This window comes from Lottia gigantea (assembly GCF_000327385.1).
Source record: "Lottia gigantea unplaced genomic scaffold LOTGIsca_2, whole genome shotgun sequence".
In the NCBI taxonomy this organism is placed as follows: Eukaryota; Metazoa; Mollusca; class Gastropoda; family Lottiidae; genus Lottia; species Lottia gigantea.
The window spans coordinates 1,186,321-1,205,518 of NW_008708400.1; the positions used below are offsets into that span (position 1 = coordinate 1,186,321).

The 19,198-nt window shown below is 35.1% G+C and overlaps 2 protein-coding genes across 2 annotated transcripts; one reads left to right on the top strand and one right to left on the bottom strand.

Moving 5' to 3' along the window:
* Positions 1 to 6,954: 6,954 nt before the first annotated feature.
* Positions 6,955 to 9,549, bottom strand: LOTGIDRAFT_228222 (hypothetical protein; the record flags this gene model as incomplete). Its single annotated transcript, XM_009053186.1, has 4 exons — positions 6,955 to 7,173; positions 7,460 to 7,569; positions 7,772 to 7,877; positions 9,462 to 9,549. The coding sequence occupies 4 exons, from the start codon at positions 9,547 to 9,549 to the stop codon at positions 7,100 to 7,102; spliced, it is 378 nt and encodes a 125-aa protein (XP_009051434.1). The 3' UTR covers positions 6,955 to 7,099.
* A 3,885-nt stretch (positions 9,550 to 13,434) lies between these two features.
* LOTGIDRAFT_152664 (hypothetical protein) lies at positions 13,435 to 14,010 on the top strand (the record flags this gene model as incomplete). The annotated part of the gene is made up of 2 exons (XM_009053187.1): positions 13,435 to 13,721; positions 13,803 to 14,010. The coding sequence occupies 2 exons, from the start codon at positions 13,435 to 13,437 to the stop codon at positions 14,008 to 14,010; spliced, it is 495 nt and encodes a 164-aa protein (XP_009051435.1).
* Positions 14,011 to 19,198: the final 5,188 nt, after the last annotated feature.

Consider the following 19,198-nt stretch of genomic DNA (forward strand, 5'->3'; position numbering starts at 1 on the left):
AATTTCCATATTTTTGTAAATGCCCGGCGTGCTTCATGAGGATGCCCGGCTGCAGCGACGGTTGAAGTATGATTTAGAGTAGGCTACAAACACTCGATAATTCAAAACACAAAGGAAGACAAAGTATTTAGTTGAACAAATATTTGTAGGTAGAAATATTTTTAAAAACTTTGATTTTTTGCATTAATATCTGACGGGTTGTTGAAAGTGGGAAAGTTATGATCCAGTGTAAAAGCTGGCATATTTTGATAAATCGACATAGTTGTTAGGCTATATATCTATGGTGGCAAAAAGCAAAGTTTGTACACAGAAATTACCTTTTATGCCAAGTCAAGTCCTGTTGAGTAAGATAATTATGTTTAACCCATTAGGATTTTACTACGGACATTTTTCCACAAGGAAATCAAATACAAAGTTTAAAAACTTACGCGCAATCCTTAGCAATAATGGCCGAAGCATGAGTTGATGTACAGCTAGCAACCGAAAGAGCGCATTGTACGTCATCAGCTTTTACGTCTACTGTTAAACAAATAACTGAAATATTATAACATAACAGTGAGAATAATTATAGGGATTGGTAATATTCTATTATTATATTGTAAAAAGAGGAGTAATGTTTTATGGATGAATCAGATTATTTTTTTTTTAAAAAAAACATTCCAATTTTCCGATTATTTCATTATGATTTTGACGACAGATATTTCAAATATACTCTATACATTGGTTTTTTGAAGATTATGTAAACATATTTTCAATAGTCATATCTTATATGAAGGAAAACTTAATTAAACATAATTAAAGTTTGAGTTTGAAGGAATGAGTCAATGATATTAAGCGATGACAGTGCCATTACTGGCAATTGAGGCTAATACCGAATTTGAAGAAAAGAAAAGAAAAATTATGTTAAATATTTTTTGCCGGGTTTTCGACGCACGCTGAAAGACAGGCGATCATTTCTCAGAATGAATCGCGATTTTCAAGAATCTAGGTCTATAGTTCTTACTGCACTGTGCTGTACGACCCAAGACAGGCCCTGCGATCCTTTGAGTGTTATAGCGACCCAAAGATTTGAAGACCGGGGTTTTAAACAATTCGCCTCTCTAGTCTTATAGTTCTATGCCAGTGTCCAAAATTTGGCAAAAGTTGTTGAAAAATGTTACACAATAACAAAATAACGAGCGCACTGCAATTACTGTATTAGTGCTTATAGACTGATATAGAAACATTAGAACAGAATCCGAAACATGTCTTTTAAGTTTTAATATTTCTTAAAAGTTCTTTAAAAGTTTATCCAGAAATTTTTTTACCTACCTAAAAGAAAAGCAAAAGTAGCGTGGTGGTTCATGTTGGTAGTTAGACGTCGTTCGTTGTATGAGGTCTATCAGGAAATTCCACGTAATGTATTACCATATGTGGTTTGATTCCATTATTCCGAAATGTTACCTATAGTTACAGAATAAATAAATAAAATTAGATGTAAAATCATTGTTCAGCACCAAGGTTACCTAGTGAACAAACAATCTTGAAATTGTTCAGTCACGCTCCGTTCTGTCCATGAAAAGTCTTTAAGAAAGAAACTTTTATCTTAAGTGTTAAATAATAAATGAAAAATGGTCAAGTTCATGCATATTTAAATAAACTAGGAACTAGAATAAATTGTCCATGCGGCAAATATCCTTAGCACAAATGCCGCCCAGTGGCGTTTCTATGAAACATCTGGTGAGAGGGTCGAGCAGGGGCCACAATATTTTCTAGGGGGGACACACATCATTCCTTCAATATGTAAAATGATAAAAAATTGAAAGTGGAGGGGCCAAAGCCAGGCTAGCATCTTTCCTGAAGGAGGTGGCGTGAGGGGGTGTCATACTATTTTTGACTTTGACTTCTATTTGGGACATTCCAATTCTTCATCCAATGCTTGTGATTCCTGCAATTCCGGAAAGACGCAGCTCCCGCAAGAGAATTCGTTACCAATCTACAACCAGACCAAAATAACATAATAATATATTATGTTATCTACTCTTTCAAGATGTCGGCATTTTTAAGAAAAAAATTGCCGAATCATCCACATTTTGCTTCACCGTTGCCTTATTAAACTCTTTACTACGTCTTATATTACTTAGTTTTAACGGAATGGAAGTTGTATTATATTTCTGCAAATCAGAACGCTAAATATGCTTATTTATAATAAAATGGCCGGATTCTTTTATAATGAGGCGATCATTTGGTAAACTTGGTAGTAGTATTACTGGACAAACTTGATTTACCAAATGTTCGCTTCACTGCATTCGAAACTGGCTATTTTATCATAAATAAGGATAGAAGATAGTAGATAGAAATGTATTTTTTAGAGCGATGTGTTCGCAGCTCAGCGTCAAATTTTAAGCCTTCAAATCCACGTGTGTCAGAACTATTCGTGTTTGAAAGTTAAAATGACGACTCGTCTTTTCTTGATACCCTTGTTTCTCTAGAAAAGACATACTATTATATAAAAATATAAACTGAAACTTCTAGTTATAATAGTAATTTGAAGAGATCATGAGATTTTCTAAATATTATTCTATATAACTAGAAGATATATGTAGATATCTACATTCAAGACCTAGGCCAACCCCCGAAAATTTGAGACAATAAGATTGAGCCAGTCACCTTGATGATAAAAATGTGGCCACTTCCTGATAAACCTCTCATTGAGACCGAATTTACACAAATAATTGACAGGTGTTGCGAACGAGATGAAGATCACATAACACTGCTCTGACACTGGATTTGAAAATGATGGCATTACGTGTTTCCCTAATTCTTGATATCTTGCTGATATCTATAGCTTTTGATATCTATTTGAGAAACCAATTCACCTTTCCGTTGGCCCGATAGACCATTCCTCCGTAGCATATTTATGTCGTATCCAGTGGCATTACTATGGCTTATTAGGGGAGTATGGTTCACAGAATTGGGTAGCATAAGAAACTTCTTGGAAATAACACACACGAACGTAGTTCACAAATCAAGTTCTTAATAAGGCTATAACATGTCAAAAAAGCCTTCAACTCAAATTGAAAGCCATTGTTAAATATTTAAATGTGATTTGAGGCTTAGTTGAAATATCACATTGAAAATCATATTAAGAGATTCAAAACTACGTTCGTGTGTGTTATTTCCATGCAAGGTAGTTTCGTATGATTCGGGGAGTTCACAAGGAAATTTGTATGAGAGGGGGCCATTGGTCGTATCATGCTATTCATTCGAAATCGATTATATTGATGATATATACATTGAAAAAAAAGACTTAAAAAACAATAGCATTTTATATCAATGTTGTTTTGATTTTAATCGTTAGGTGTATAACTGTTTCGTAAGATGTTACTAACTTTTGTGAAATATTCATCTATAACTGATTCGTAAATATCATTTCATGTTATATTCGTTTTGTTAGGTTTCCACTGTCGTGACTCGTTAGATTCCTATCGAACGCCACGAATAGCAATTCGCAGCTCATCATGGGTTTTCTGATGGATCTGGTTGTATCTCATGATGTTGACCTATATAGTATTTGCGAAGCGGACTATGCTTACGTTTAGAAACACATGATGGTACTGAGTAATCAATTACTATACAACTTTTACTATTGATTCTGATCAACGAAATTGACTTGCTTATACGGATTTTTATACCAGTCAATACCCGCATATATACAACCTGTTCACAAATTGTTAATTTCACGATTACAGACCTTCCGTTAGGATTGTATCGATTGAGTCTACGATTAGTCTTGATTTGACACGGTCATTTCGATACGGATCACCGAATTGGTATCATCCGGTACCTACAGATACACGCCGATACGTTTATCAAGAAACAGTGCTATCTGTGACAATAGGATATGATTGTGGTCAAGATATCTTTCACGATGACAATCGAGAATGATCACGATTAGATCTACGACCTGACCCCGACTGACTTAAGACATCATTCGTTCTTGAACTATCACGATTCATTTAAATCGCAGTCTTAATCGTGGAGACCCTTTCAGATCTTGAGGTTTGTCGAAAATTTTTGATTCGATTGTCCCTATTGACAATAATTTGAACGGTTCAAAATGTTTCTACTATTAGCACGATTTCAACGCTTAACCTCTGATCTGATAAGGCTAGTAAGGTCTTATAGGGTCACTACAAAAAGATTTCAATCGTGCCGTTAACCGTGATAGCATTTTAGCTTCTTGTAACACGCAGTGAATTATTGACTTAATGTGTTATATATATTGGAAAATTGACCATCGATATTTAAATATTTCTAATAAACGCTAGATTATACGCCATACATAATAATATGGTAGTTGTAAGTTAAATACTCCTTGAATAAAACTTTGGTCGTCCGAGATAAATTCAGTATAGGTTACGTTCCACGTTTGCGAGACCTATACGCCATACGTTATGCGTCGAAGATTTTGGGCATGCACAAAATGATTTCATCGACGTCGCCATAGATAACAAACTTTTTAAATTGTGGAGATTCGTGGAATTTATAAGTTTAGTGTGTAGTATTATTACTAAGTTGGTCAAAAATCTCTCCCATTGTGTTCTGTCTTTTAATCGTTCAAGATTTCGCAAGACTGACCTATCTTCCTATTCAATGAAATGAATGTGATATGCTCTGATAATTATGTTGAAGGTAACTTAGGGCAATTTGTGGTGTTCACATAGAGAATCTACTCTTCACCAATCTTACTAAAATTAGATTTGGTTTTTTGTTTTCGTTTTCCTATATTTCAAGTCTAGTAAACTTCTTTGATTACACTGCGTGACCTCAAAATTGGTGTTAATACCAGGAATTGACACTAACACCAACACCAACATCAACACTGTCACCCATTTTCATACCCACTTTGAAATCGAGCAGCAGTCTTGATGTAACCCCATTACAATGTTGGTGAGAGTTGTTACCTGATACCATCTCAAAACCTATTGTTGAGCTAAACTGCAGCTAGTGCATTTTTTCGTGAAATTCAAAGGACTTTATAAAAAATGGCGTAAAACAAGGTGGAGTTCTATCTGCGATTCTTTTTACATTATATGTTGATGAACTTCTCAGTAGATGTAAAAATAGTAAATTTGGTTGCTTCATGGGTAATGTTTATGTTGGAGCCATAGGCTATGCTGATGATGTTACGTTTGTTACACCTAGTATACAGTCTCTCTTAAGATTAATTGACATCGCAACTGATTTTTCAAATGAATATTGTGTTAAATTTAATCCCACAAAATGTAAACTTCTTGTTTTTTTTATCATATTGGCCCTATTAAAGATGTTTTTAATGGCAAGATTATAGAACAGGTTCAATCAAAATGTCACCTAGGAAATCCACTCTCCAACGATTTTAAAAAAAGAGATGATGGAACAGTGTTTAAATAATTTTAATACAAAAGTAAATATTACACTTAGGAATTTTAAATTTGTACATTCATTAATAAAATATAAAGTTTTTAAGACATATTGTATGCCACTCTACGGGTGTCAGCTGTGGGATTATCCCATCAAAAATATTCAACAATTTTTCTGCTCGTGGCGCAAAGCTGTGTTCTTTTAAATCTATTCTGCAATGACTTTTCAATTGAAGCCCAATTACATATACGTTTTTTAAAATTTGCACATGGAATAATAACTAGTAAAAATGTATGCACTAATATTTGTTCAAAATTAGCCTTACATGGCAGTCAATCTCCTATCTGCAATAGTTTGAATTATATATGCCATTGGTACATTTGTAAATATAATATTTGTAAATTCTAATGTGGACAATTATCAAGCATAGTTGATGAAATGGATTTCAATATATACACCAATATCGGTGATAAAATGACGGCAAGTACTATTAAAGATTTTGTATTGTTCAAAGAATCTTTGTTATTTTCGCAAAATAGTTGCGATATTGAAGATATTGATGAAATTATTAATTATTTATGTGTATCATAACATGTTTAATAGTTTGAATTGAACTTTTTTTTTTTTTGTATGTACACTGAGTGCGCGAATAAAGTAATTTTTAATTATTATATTGGCGTTAGCACCCAACCCTCATAGGTTAACACCAAACTGATCAACACCGCTCACAAGCCCCCGGCATTTGAAACACATCAATGTTTACACCAGTGTTAACATCTGGTGTCAACACCTGATATGGTGTTTGGAATTCGGGGTATACACAAACAACACTGACACCTAACATTATCACCAACACCAACTTTGAAGTCACTCAATGAGTAAAAAGGATAGGAAATTGCAATCTAATTTTAGTTATCGATTCTTAATAAAAAAAATGCACAAAGAATAGTTGCACCAAACCATGTATAGACACTTTACGATTTACGATATGTTTCCTATATAGGTTATCTATATAATGTAGAGATTGCATAGATTTCAGATAAATGTCAAACACTATGATCAATGAAAAGATTAAAAGATTTTGGAAAAAAAATTGCGTTAAAATATACTTTATTGGATTGTTGAATTATTAACCATAGAATCGATTCATCGTAGAGTTTTAATATTTGCAGTTGTTTCGTAAGGAGAATGGCCGTTGCTAAGATAAACAATCACAAACACTCGAATTATCATTTGGCTATTGTCTCTAGTTCTTTTCAAAAGTGAGATAGATGTAATGACATTATGAGACAAGAACTTTTTATTATTTGTATTTCATGCTTGAAAATGAAAATCAAAGATTATATACGCAATATTACTCATGGAGAATTTCTAAATGTTTACTCCATTTTGGTTTGCCAAGAAATCGATTCAAAGCAATATTCAACGACGAGAATAACTATACTTTTACTAAACTAATGCTTTATTATTAGTAAATTATAGTTGCTAAGAACTTGCAAAACACAAAAAAATCCTTAGATCGTGGATGGCATTGGGTTACCCTCCCTCAGCGAAAGAAACTCGAAACCTCTTAAACGAAATATTTTAATTCAGATGGATCGATTTCTTTTGAACAGATTGATTATAGAATAATTATAAATTTAGGACATTGACAGAGAGTTATGAGTTGAATAAAAGAATTGTTGTTATTTTCTTTTATAGAAATTTAAGACAATTATCGGGTTAGAAACTGTGCTAAGGACACCATAGCAACTACCAAAGAGAAGCTGATGAACACTGCTTCCGCACCTGGAACATAAAATATGATTGATGTCACAATAAACCGAAAGCTTGAAAATTTGCAGTAAATTGTTTTAAACTATTAACGGTTTTTAAGAATTATATCTAAAGGTTGTGGCACACCTACTGCAAAATCGGACAATGTGCGTTTTTCCACGACAGCTCTACGACAAAATCGTTCAATCTGTCAATCATTTAGCTTAAAGGTCAATCGATAGAATTCTGGTTACGTATCACGAGCTCACACCAATAGTCATTTTCCTGTGATAAGGGTTTCAGCTTAATGAAAACTTACCGTTAAAAGTACAGCCAGTCAGTCCATAAGCTTTAGCTTGAGCCTGATAGGTAAAATCGGATGATTCGCAACCACCGCCAACCAAACAGTTTCCAAGAGGTCCGAGCTCTCTGAAAAGGAAACCATGCACAAAATATATAGTCATGTTATTAAAATATTCATTCCATTTTATTTAATTTTTAGGACTGAGTAATAAATATCATAAAAATGAAGTTTAAAATAGCGTCAGCTGTTACTTCTGTGGTGGAACGGAAATCTATAGGCGCGTAAATTTAAAGGTTAACAACGTCACTGTAATCAAAGACAACTTACTCGCAAGTTGAGTTGCTATTAATTAAACTTGAATGTTGTGGTACACACTTTGCTGCAGCTATTGCACATTTAGCTTCATTGCCGTATACCACATAGCAGAATGCAGCTGTAAATAGAAAGGTGAATGTTATTCATAATATTTTAGACATTTGGTTTGAAAGTGAGGAAGAAAGAGCATTCTTAAGTCAAATGATGATTAAGCATAGAAATAATGTTCAAGAGTATTTGTATTTGTAAAGATTAATTCCAATGAAAAATCATTAATGATAGAAACCTTGCGAAAGGTATAAGCGTTTCATTGCAAATAATCTAAAAAAAAATGTTCATGCTAAGAATGACTTATGGCGACCTATTGATACAACTTCAGAAGATTTATCATATGCCACATCCCAGAATGATAAGATTCTATTTTACAACTGCTGTATCACAAACTAGTCACCGAATCAGTATCCAAATTAGATTCCAATTCGTATAGAAAATTTTGAAAAAATAAAACTTAAAATAATGTAAGTTACATATGTTTAATCCTTTTAAGCATCTAGGTAACCAAAATAATAGTTGTCATAAAAGGGTGGGTTCATTAGAGTTTTACCTAATTTTCATACAGATTTGCATATTATCTTGATATTTGTAGCACTACCAGATCTATCTGGGATTGCTACTTGATGTTTTATTTCTGTCATTGTTGATACAAATGAGAATATCGTGTAGAAATGTAGAATGTAGAGTTATTTAGTAATGTTGAGGTTATTTATTGACTGGGGATTATTTATTGACTGGGGATTATTTAGTTTGTATTGATTATTCTAAAATAAAAATAACTATTATTAAAAGATATAAAATCAATTTTATATGCCACCCTTTAACCCACAAGTTGAAGATTTGATGCTCAACTATACTATGACTGGTTAAGTATGATTAAAATACAGAACATATTTTTTTGTGTGTTTGTTTTTATTGTAGGTTTTGCCATCCATAACCTAACAATATCTTACTGTCAAATTTTGATTTAATAGATATAATTTGTGCAATTAAGCATTGATTACCTATGCCAAAGAATTGTATTTTTTTTATTGAACAGATCATTTGATTTGTTGAATATTAAATGAACCACAACTGAAGATGCATGCAGATCATTGGATGGGAAGTGGAGTAAGTAACAGAAGAAAATAAGAAACGGAACGAAACATTCCGATTTTCTCTGAGATTAGTAATCTGTTTTCTTTTCTGGATGTCGACAACCACCGAGAAGTTCAAAAGGAAGGTAACCAAAGGCTTAGAAAATAAACGAGCTTTTTTTTAGCCAGAAATGGATATTATTTAACGAGGCTAGATCTATCTACAATTAATCCTTCAATATAATCAAAAGTAAAAGAAGACAATTATATTGATATAAACATCTAGAACAATGCTTCTAAACCTGAGTGAGACCATTCCACCTTGGAGGAGTTCTTCCAAATCTATTCCTCCCTTAAAAGCAGTCACTCGAAAAATGTATTCAACGATGAACTATGAATGGATATAAAAATCATACAATATGATGGTGACCCGTGGGACTAATTTTCTTTCACAATTTTCTGTCCGAGTGAATGATGACAATTTCAGTCGTAGTTCGCTCAGTTATCTTCAACGAACTACGTTTCATTGTGAGTAGGCTACACCATTAACCGCGATGAACCCACACTCTTACAAATACGTAGAATGAAATGGTAGAAGAAGATTCCTCCCCATTTACCCACTGACAATAATTTCTCCACATGGTTTTCCATTCCCTCCATCTGGGAAGAATTCTTGCTCTGTTGAGAGGCACTGCTCTATAATATTAAATACTTTCTATCACTTTCTAAGTAATATATAGTAATGAATATTCTAGAAGTATATAATAATTACCATATTTATCTAGAATTACTTCTGTAAGCTTTGTTTTATTTATTGCTAGTACATTTGAGAGTAATGTTTGAGAATTTATCGCCAAGGGATGAAGTCTTTTCTAAAAATCCTTAAGTTGGTAACTTGATAGAAAGATATACTATATATTTTATACATCTATCCAAGGGTATGAAGCGTTACACTATAGTTTACGGGTCAAAAGGCACTGACAAAATATAATTATCTATTGAAGACACATTTTGTATACTTATTGTACTGGGTCTATCAAAATCTTGTTTTCGGTGGTTGTGAAGCCTTTTCACTCTATTTATTCATTTGTTGTACGCTTGTACATTTATGACAAAAATAGCCTCGATCTCATTAAGGTATAGGTGAATAAGAAATGCTCATATACAAGAAACACATTCTAACCGTTTTTAGCCCATCAATAAGTAGGCTTTAGAAATCAGCGACATCAATTGAAACTAGAACACGATTGTTGTTGTTTGTTGTTGGATACTTTTATTTTGGTTGCTAATCAACAAGAAAAATTATGTCATGTTTTCCATAATCTTTAATATTGAGTTCAGAGCGAACTTTCGAAATGACCTAGAGTGTAAGAAAATTGTCGTCTCAAGTATATTTTACGACACAGAAACCATAGTGATAAAACTTTCAGAAGACTTTATAATAATAATTATTGATCGAATTATTTTTTAAAACGATTGCACATCATTACGTTAATTCCAAAACAATTTTTGAATTTCGGGGAAGGGAGGGTTTGATTCTCCCAAATGTACAGGCCTAGGGTGGAGTAGACACTTTATTTAGAAAATAAATCGTTTTAAATTAATGGTAATAAAATTTGAAATAAATGGTAATATTTGAAAATAATAGGAATCATTCAAAATTTATGGAAACATTCGAAAACAAAGGGTAATAGTGGAAAATACATGGTAATATTGGGAAATAAACGGTAATTATTTGAAAATAAACGGTAAAATTTGAAAATAATAGGAATCATTCAAAATTTATGGAAACATTCGAAAACAAAGGGTAACAGTGGAAAATACATAGTAATATTGGGAAATAAACGGTAATTATTTGAAAATAAACGGTAAAATTTGAAAATAATAGGAATCATTCAAAATTTATGGAAACATTCGAAAACAAAGGGTAACAGTGGAAAATACATAGTAATATTGGGAAATAAACGGTAATTATTTGAAAATAAACGGTAAAATTTGAAAATAATAGGAATCATTCAAAATTTATGGAAACATTCGAAAACAAAGGGTAACAGTGGAAAATACATAGTAATATTGGGAAATAAACGGTAATTATTTGAAAATAAACGGTAAAATTTGAAAATAATAGGAATCATTCAAAATTTATGGAAACATTCGAAAACAAATGGTAATAGTGGAAAATACATGGTAATATTGGGAAATAAACGGTAATTATTTGAAAATAAACGGTAAAATTTGAAAATAATAAGAATCATTCAAAATTTATGGAAACATTCGAAAATAAAGAGAAAATTAATTTTTGATAGCCAATTTTCTAAATGATATACAATATTAGAAATCAAATCTTCGCTTCAATTTGTAGATTATTTTTTCGACACCAAAAAAAAAAAAAAAGAGAACAAATCGACGCTAGAATGTTTACGTACATCTTTTAATTAGTTTTGGCGTTCGAAATTTTCCTGGTACGTTAAAGTACACATTTCTCTAGATTTTAGCGCTACGAAAATATCAGAATGCCCCTTTAATATAAATAAATACATTTTATTCATTTATTCCAGTAATATTTATAACATTTATTTGTGTGGTTCTTCCTTTAAAGAGTGTTTATAGGATATATTTGTCTTCAGGCAATCTTAAAATCGATGATTATCCAAAGAATTTTTGCCTGTGGTTTGCTTAAATATACTACGTTATTCTCCCACCCAGGGTGGAATCCATATAAAATATAGATTCAAATTTCCAAAATGATATTAACATTGATGTCATGCATTCTAATAGTAGATCTATAAACGACTAATTGTAGAGAAATATGTCTCTACGCTTTCTAAAGATTTCAACTAAAGATAACAAGCCGTTATGTATGTATATCTGTGTTTCACATCATCGGCAAGAAATATGTTGTTTTGGGGTTATAATAACCATAAACATCCAAAAATGACATTTGATGTCGATGCATTTGTGTATTTATTTATACCTAAATATCAAATTCAAAAACTTACCCAACAAACCACAAACGATAAAAGCCTTCATGATGCTGTGTTAACTTTATGTCAGTTCACGTAGATAATTTTTTTTAACTTTAAAAGTGTCAATATCATACAAGGTCTTTTATGAATGTTCCTCAAGCCAAGCGTGTATACAAAAGTAATGTGGAGTCAATGGTAACGAAAAGTAACAAATTCACATGGGTCAAATGAATAAAAATATTTTTAATTATTAATATTACACCCAAGATAGGTACAATGAAGATATATATTTGACCTGTTTCAATAGAAAAATATATAATTGGTCATACCATATTCAATACCTGTCAATCACTCATTAATCTGGTATCTTTTGTGTAAAAAAAGCCTTTGCTCCAGATACTAAAATGAATTGCGAAATTATTTGAAACGACAGTGTTGCGTTCCCTAGCATTTCCTATGTTTTTAGCAATAGTATAAACATGCATAGAAATTCAAACAATTTCGAAACATGTTGCCACATTGTACATTGAAGATCTATTTTTGGTAAGTAAATGTGTGTCCAATATTACGGTAGTCACTGACACAGTGGCGGCGCCGGTGGGGGTACTGGGTGGGGGGATGGCACATTAGCCCACTACTAAAATGGTTCGTATCCCCAATTATACCCCCATTTTTAAGATATTTATATTATGATTAGATTTTGGTTTGGCTCCCCAATTTTTTCTACATAATGAATTTCTACATAGAAATTTTGTGGCCCCTGCTCGGCCCCCTCATTTGATGTTCCCTAGAAACTACAGTGTTCGCAGCGGCCACGGCAGTCCCGTTTTCCGAAATGCCCGGGGTTTTATCTCCATATGTTAGGTTGTGCTAAGTTTATACACCTTTCAAGACCATGCGCATCGTGTCAGACCGTAGCAGAACTCAACGTTCTGTAATGATCCAGCCTGCAAAGCGCCACACCGTAATTGAAATCTAACGAAACGGTTATCGTTCACCCTAGCTTGCCGTGAGAATCGTGGCAAAACGAAACACACCATGGAAAGGAAGTTCAGATGCATTTGCATTCAGAAAGTAATTTTTTTAATGATCGTACAGGATTGTCAGATTTTAACATTTACTTCTATTGTTTTTAGATGGATTTCGAGATCGCTGCAAAGAAGGCATCGTTGGCTTTTTTTTCCAGAATCCCAATGGAAAGGTTGTTTCTTCCATTATACACAGTGCATATGGAGACGCACGCAGCAGTGTGGTCTACAATGTGTGGGATGGTGATCAAACATTAAAGTGAATCGATTATCGAACGCACTGCACGTGCAATGGTTTCTAAAAATAGATCAATAATCGAACACCGCCTTCCCATACCCCTTCTGAAATCAGTTCACATCGAGATCGAGACACACCCAGTCATGTCTTGTCTGAATAAACATCGTATTTGAACAACTCGAATGGGCCTCTGATTTCCATCGACATGGTTCCCAACATAATGGTAGCAGAGCGTGGTTAATAGTTATTTCGTTTATTTTCGAAGTCGAAGAAATCGAAGTTCGGAAACCGTCGAAAAATCTACATTGCCAGCATGGGAGATACTCCTGGCCAAGGAAACAACCAAACAACAACCGACCAATCTGCCAGCCATCCTGGCGACGACGGAAATGGAAAAGATAATCAAGAGACCATCGCTTCATTACGCAGCAAGAAACGGGTATGTAAGTCACAACTTACTAAATCAAAACTTTTGCTGACTAGCTTACTTTGTGCAAGTGAGAAACGGGCAGAACAAGTCCGAAATGCTGTCGATGCAATATTACGGCATCAAGAGACCGCAATAGACATTCACAACTGTTTGTGTGACGAGAATCCCGAGTACGAACCAGAACTCGAATCTATGCAGTCCGATTCTAGCATTTCAGAACTGCTCTCTTGAGCCACAAATTGGCTTTGCAGACCATCAACCAACGAGTCCACGGTGGTTGAACAACGCTCCAGAGTAACAGTAGCTCCTCCACAGATTGGTCAGAATCCTCCACCGGAACCTGAAAGTATTACTCCTGATCATGTTCAACGAGATCAACAAACTTCGCAGAGCACAGAAGAAGCTCCAGATCAGGTTTCAAATTTTACCAACTTGATAGAGACATGTATAGGCAATTGAGTAGGATTTCGATAGGAAAATTCTCTGGCAATAAGAAAGATTATGTGTCCTTTATCGATGCTTTTCGTGAGTGCATTGACAATACAACGTCTTCAAAAGCATACAAAATGCTTCAACTCAAGCAACATTTAACAGGCGAAGCTCTAAAAGCAGTAGAGGGTTTTCCTGCCTCTGACCTTGGATACGAAGCCGCCCACAAACGACTTGAAGATAAATTTGGCGGTGAGCGTCGCGCTGCTCTCATTCATTTGGAGTCTATTTTGAACGTTAAAAAGGTCAATTTCAACGATCTTAAGAAATTTGAAGAATTTGTAGACAATTTAGAACTGTGCATATTATCATTACGTGAAAGCGGTCGAACTGAAGAGTTCGGACCAAACTCCATGTTCTTTTGTGTTGCTAGATCTAGAATATCTTCAAATAATGTCGCTCAGTATAAACGGTGGGCTACACTTGAACGTAAACCAGAGTCAATAGTAACATTTCATGAATGGCTGTCGCAAGAGGTTAAATATCGTATTGAATCCAGGGAAGAAGTTGAGGGCTTTGCTTCTCCATCCTTATCAGTTTCTTCGAATAGCAGAGCTGACAAATCACCCATTCCAAGATCACGATATTCGTATGATAGGTCAAAAACATTTGCAACAAACGTTAATCCGAAACTCTGTCTCATTTGCAACCAAAACCATGACAATGGGGTAACAAATTGTGCGCAATTTCGGTTTTTGTCTGTGAGCGATCGTTGGGCAACAGCAAAAGACAAACGCTTATGCTTCGGTGTCTCAGTCCATATCATAAAGGTAGTAGGTGCCAAAATGTTCGACAGTGTAGGATTGATGGATGTTCCCGTACACATCACTTTCTGTTGCACGGATGGGGATCAGATTTAGCACCCCCAGTTACATTCGATTCTAATGCTCATACATCGTATAAGTCTCAATCTTGTCCGACTGAAGAATCTACTAAGCATACGCACACTCAAGTTAGGAAAGACACTGTCGTATTCATGAGAGTAATTCCAATCGTTCTAAGAAGTACCAATCGATCGATACGTTGCAATGCATTGATGGATGACTGTTTAACAGACAGTTACCTTAACGAAGGTATAGCGCAAGAATTGGGCTTACGTGGTGAAGTTTCAGACTTAAATGTAAACGTTTTGGGTGGAAAATCAAAATCGTTGAACTCAGAATATGCAGAGCTTTGCAGCCTTGACTTTAAAACTTGTGTCCCCTTCGGTGCCCTTACCGTTAAAAATGTTACAGGTGACTTACGTACAGTTGATTGGAATAAACAGTCGCGGTTTGGGCCACATTTACAAGGGTTGTCCTTCCCACAAATTGAGAGCACTCGTGTCGATGTCCTGGTAGGTCTTAATGTCCCTGGTGTGCATAGGGCCATCATGGAAATAGCAGGTCTTCCTAATGAACCAGTAGCTCGTCTAACGCCATTAGGATGGACATGTATTGGTCCTGTTTGTCCTTTCCAGCACCGTACAAAACCAGTTTCCCACTTTACTTATTATATCAAAGCAGAATCAGATACAGACACCTTGCTTAGAAATTATTGGGAAATCGAAAACGTAGGTACTAGGATCGAATCAAAAGTATTGACGATGTCCGAGGAAAAGGCAGTCCAGTCCACAAGAGAAACCTTGCATTTCGATGAAACATTGAATCGTTATATTGTTGGCATACCATGGAAATCGAACTTTCATGAACTGAATTCAAATTATCCAAGTGCTCTAAACCGATTGTATAAACTTGAACGATCTTTGGCTAAACGACCACAAGTCGCTGAACAATATTGTGATATCATTAATGATCAAATACGTAAAGGGTATGTTTCAGAGGTTAAGTCCCACAGTGAACCGTCGTGGTACCTTCCACATTTCGCAGTCGTTAGGAATGATAAAACTACTACGAAAGTTCGTATCCTAATGGATGCTGCCGCACCTACTAACAATATCGCTTTAAATGATTGTATTAACTCTGGCCCGAAACTTCAATGTGAACTTTCTGATATTCTTCTCCGTTTTCGTAGCAAACCAGTAGCAGTCGCTTCAGACATAAGCGAGATGTTCTTGAGAATTGGGTTACGCGAAGATGATAGACGGTATCACAGATTCTTATGGCGAGATTTGGATTCCTTTAAACCGGTAAAAATCTATGAAAATATAATAGACTAGTCTTTGGCAACACAGCTTCCCCCTACTTGTCTCAAGCGGTCCTTCAAGAACCTTGCAATCGAAATAGCCAATTATATCCAAACGCATCTAATTCCATTCTGAACTCTATGTATGTAGACGATCTTTTGGACAGTTGTGATTCCATATCCGAAGCTATTCAATTACGTCATAAGGTTTCCAAATTATTAGATATCGCAGGTTTCCAAATTCGTAACTGGTTGTCTAATAAGTCAGAAGTTTTGCAGGACATTCCGGTGTCAGATCGTGTTAATTGCCTGGCACTCGATGATAACAATCTTCCTTCAGTAAAAACTCTTGGTGTTTTGTGGAAAGCCGAAACGGACACTTTTACATTTGAAAGTACAAAACCCCAAGAAACAGTTCTTACAAAGCGGGTAGTCGTAAGTAGAACAGCCACTCTTTTTGATCCACTTAACTTAGTTGCACCGTTCACTATTCGTGCAAAACTAGGTATACAAAAGACTTGGGTACGTGGATTAGACTGGGATGAGAAATTGCCCGAAGATCTGGCCTTGAATTGGACAAATTGGTATAAAGAGCTTCACTTATTAGATAAAGTCCAAGTTTCAAGGTGTCTCGTAACAGAGGGATCGCGCATTCTGAACAAAACTTTACATGTATTTGTTGACGCCTCTGAGAGGGCTTACGCGACATGTTGTTACCTTAGAAGCGAGTACGAAGACGGCACCGTTACATCTAATCTTATAGTTGCAAAAACCAGGGTAGCACCTTTAAAAGCAATTTCTACTCCAAAATTTGAATTATGTGGCGCAATTCTAGGTGTTCATTTAATTTCAAGAGTTTGTTCTGTATTAAACATTTCAGTGAAGTTGGTAACCTTTTGGTGCGATTCACAAAATGTATTATCTTGGATAAAAGGTGAGTCCAGAATTTATAAAACATTCGTTGCGCATCGTATAGGTGAGATTCACGAACTTACTAAGCCAAGTCAATGGCGTTTTGTACCAACTGATCTAAATAGTGCTGATTTAGCTTCACGTAGCATGACAGTTACAGAATTGGCTGAAAGTAACGCTTGGTGGTTTGGTCCATCTTTCCTTTTGCAAGATCAATCGCACTGGCCGGTAATTGTTATACCTACTTACGTGGATACAGCCTTAGCAGAGGTTCGTAGCATGACAGTTACAGAATTGGCTGAAAGTAACGCTTGGTGGTTTGGTACATCTTTCCTTTTGCAAGATCAATCGCACTGGCCGGTAATTGTTATACCTACTTACGTGGATACAGCCTTAGTATAAATTTGCTCAAGTATCTGCTTTTCGGGATGAGATTAATGTAATTCGTAAGGGAAGTCCTTTAGGTAATAATTCAAAACTGTTATCAGTTCACCCATGCTTAGATGATAATGGAGTGCTTCGAGTTGACGGAAGGCTTGGTAAGTCTGACAATTTATCGTATGATGCTAAATTTCCAATTATATTGCCCGAGAACAGTGATGTATCCCGTTTAATCATGTTGGATTGTCACGAAAGTGAAAATCATGATATCGGTGTTTCTCACATTTTGTCACTTTTACGGACTAAGTTTTGGATTATACGTGCACGTTGTCTTGTAAAATCTGTAAAGTCTGCTTGCAATGAGTGTTCTAGGCGTCGTAAAAAACCTGCTGAGCAAATCATGGCACCACTTCCAGAGTATAGAGTTGCAACTCCGTTACGTGCATTTGCCAAGATAGGTGTTGACTATGCTGGACCTTTCTTTACAAAAGAAGGTAGGGGTAAAACAAGAACAAAAAGGTATTTGTGTTTATTTACTTGCTTATCGAGTCGTGCTTGTCATTTGGAAATGGCATGGAGTATGGACACAGAGTCCTTCTTATGTGCCTTTAGTCGATTTACAAACCGTCGTGGTAAACCCGTAACTGTATTGTCTGACAATGGGTCAAATTTCGTAAGTGCTGAGCGGGAATTGGGCGATTTGATAAAGGCCTTAGATCAAAATCAAATTGGTAATTCATTGGCAAACAAAGGGATAGAATGGAAGTTTAATCCCCCACTTTCCCCGCATTTTGGTGGGTTATTCGAAGCTATGATAAAGTCTGCGAAACGGGCTATCACAGCAGTAACCAGTGATGCCAATGTGAGTTATGAAGAGCTAATTACCGCTTTTACAAAAGCTGAAGGTCTGATTAATTCCAGGCCATTGTGTTACGTCGGCGATGATTCGTTGGATGATCCTGTGTTAACCCCAAATCATTTCCTACACGGGCAAGTTAGTGGTCAACTGGCTCCGGAGTCAGTCGACAATTGTCGTTATAATCCTCGAAAAAGATGGCGCCGAGTGCAGGAACTGCTCAAGCAGTGGGATATGTGTGGGATGGTGATCAAACATTAAAGTGAATCGATTATCGAACGCACTGCACGTGCAATCGTTTCTAAAAATAGACCAATAATCGAACACCGCCTTCCCATACCCCTTCTGAGATCAGTTCACATCGAGATCGAGACACACCCAGTCATGTCTTGTCTGAATAAACATCGTATTTGAACAACTCGAATGGGCCTCTGATTTCCCTCGACATGGTCCCCAACATACAACGACAGTATGGTGATCAAAAAATTATTACAATACGAAATATTATAAAGAATAAGATGGAATGTAATTTGATGTGTTGTACAAAAACGAATGCATGACACGTTCATTATTCCAAGTAACTGAAACTGTAGTTATAACCAAATTTTTTATTGTCCTCCAATAGGCTGTTGGTACATTTTCTATTTGGAGGAAAATTATTCGTTAAAAATTAAAAGCTCACATTTTAAATGACAGTTTTTATAACGTAAACTTTTTTCAGTTAAGAGGTGGGCGCAGCATGGTCGCTTCCCTCCCTCGTTCCAAATCTTAAACAAGAAAATTTTACTTAATATGATTGTAAAACATTTTCATAATCAAAAATGTTGTAAATTATACCATATTACTAAGCTTGATCAAACTGAATTTGTTTTACAACGGTTAATT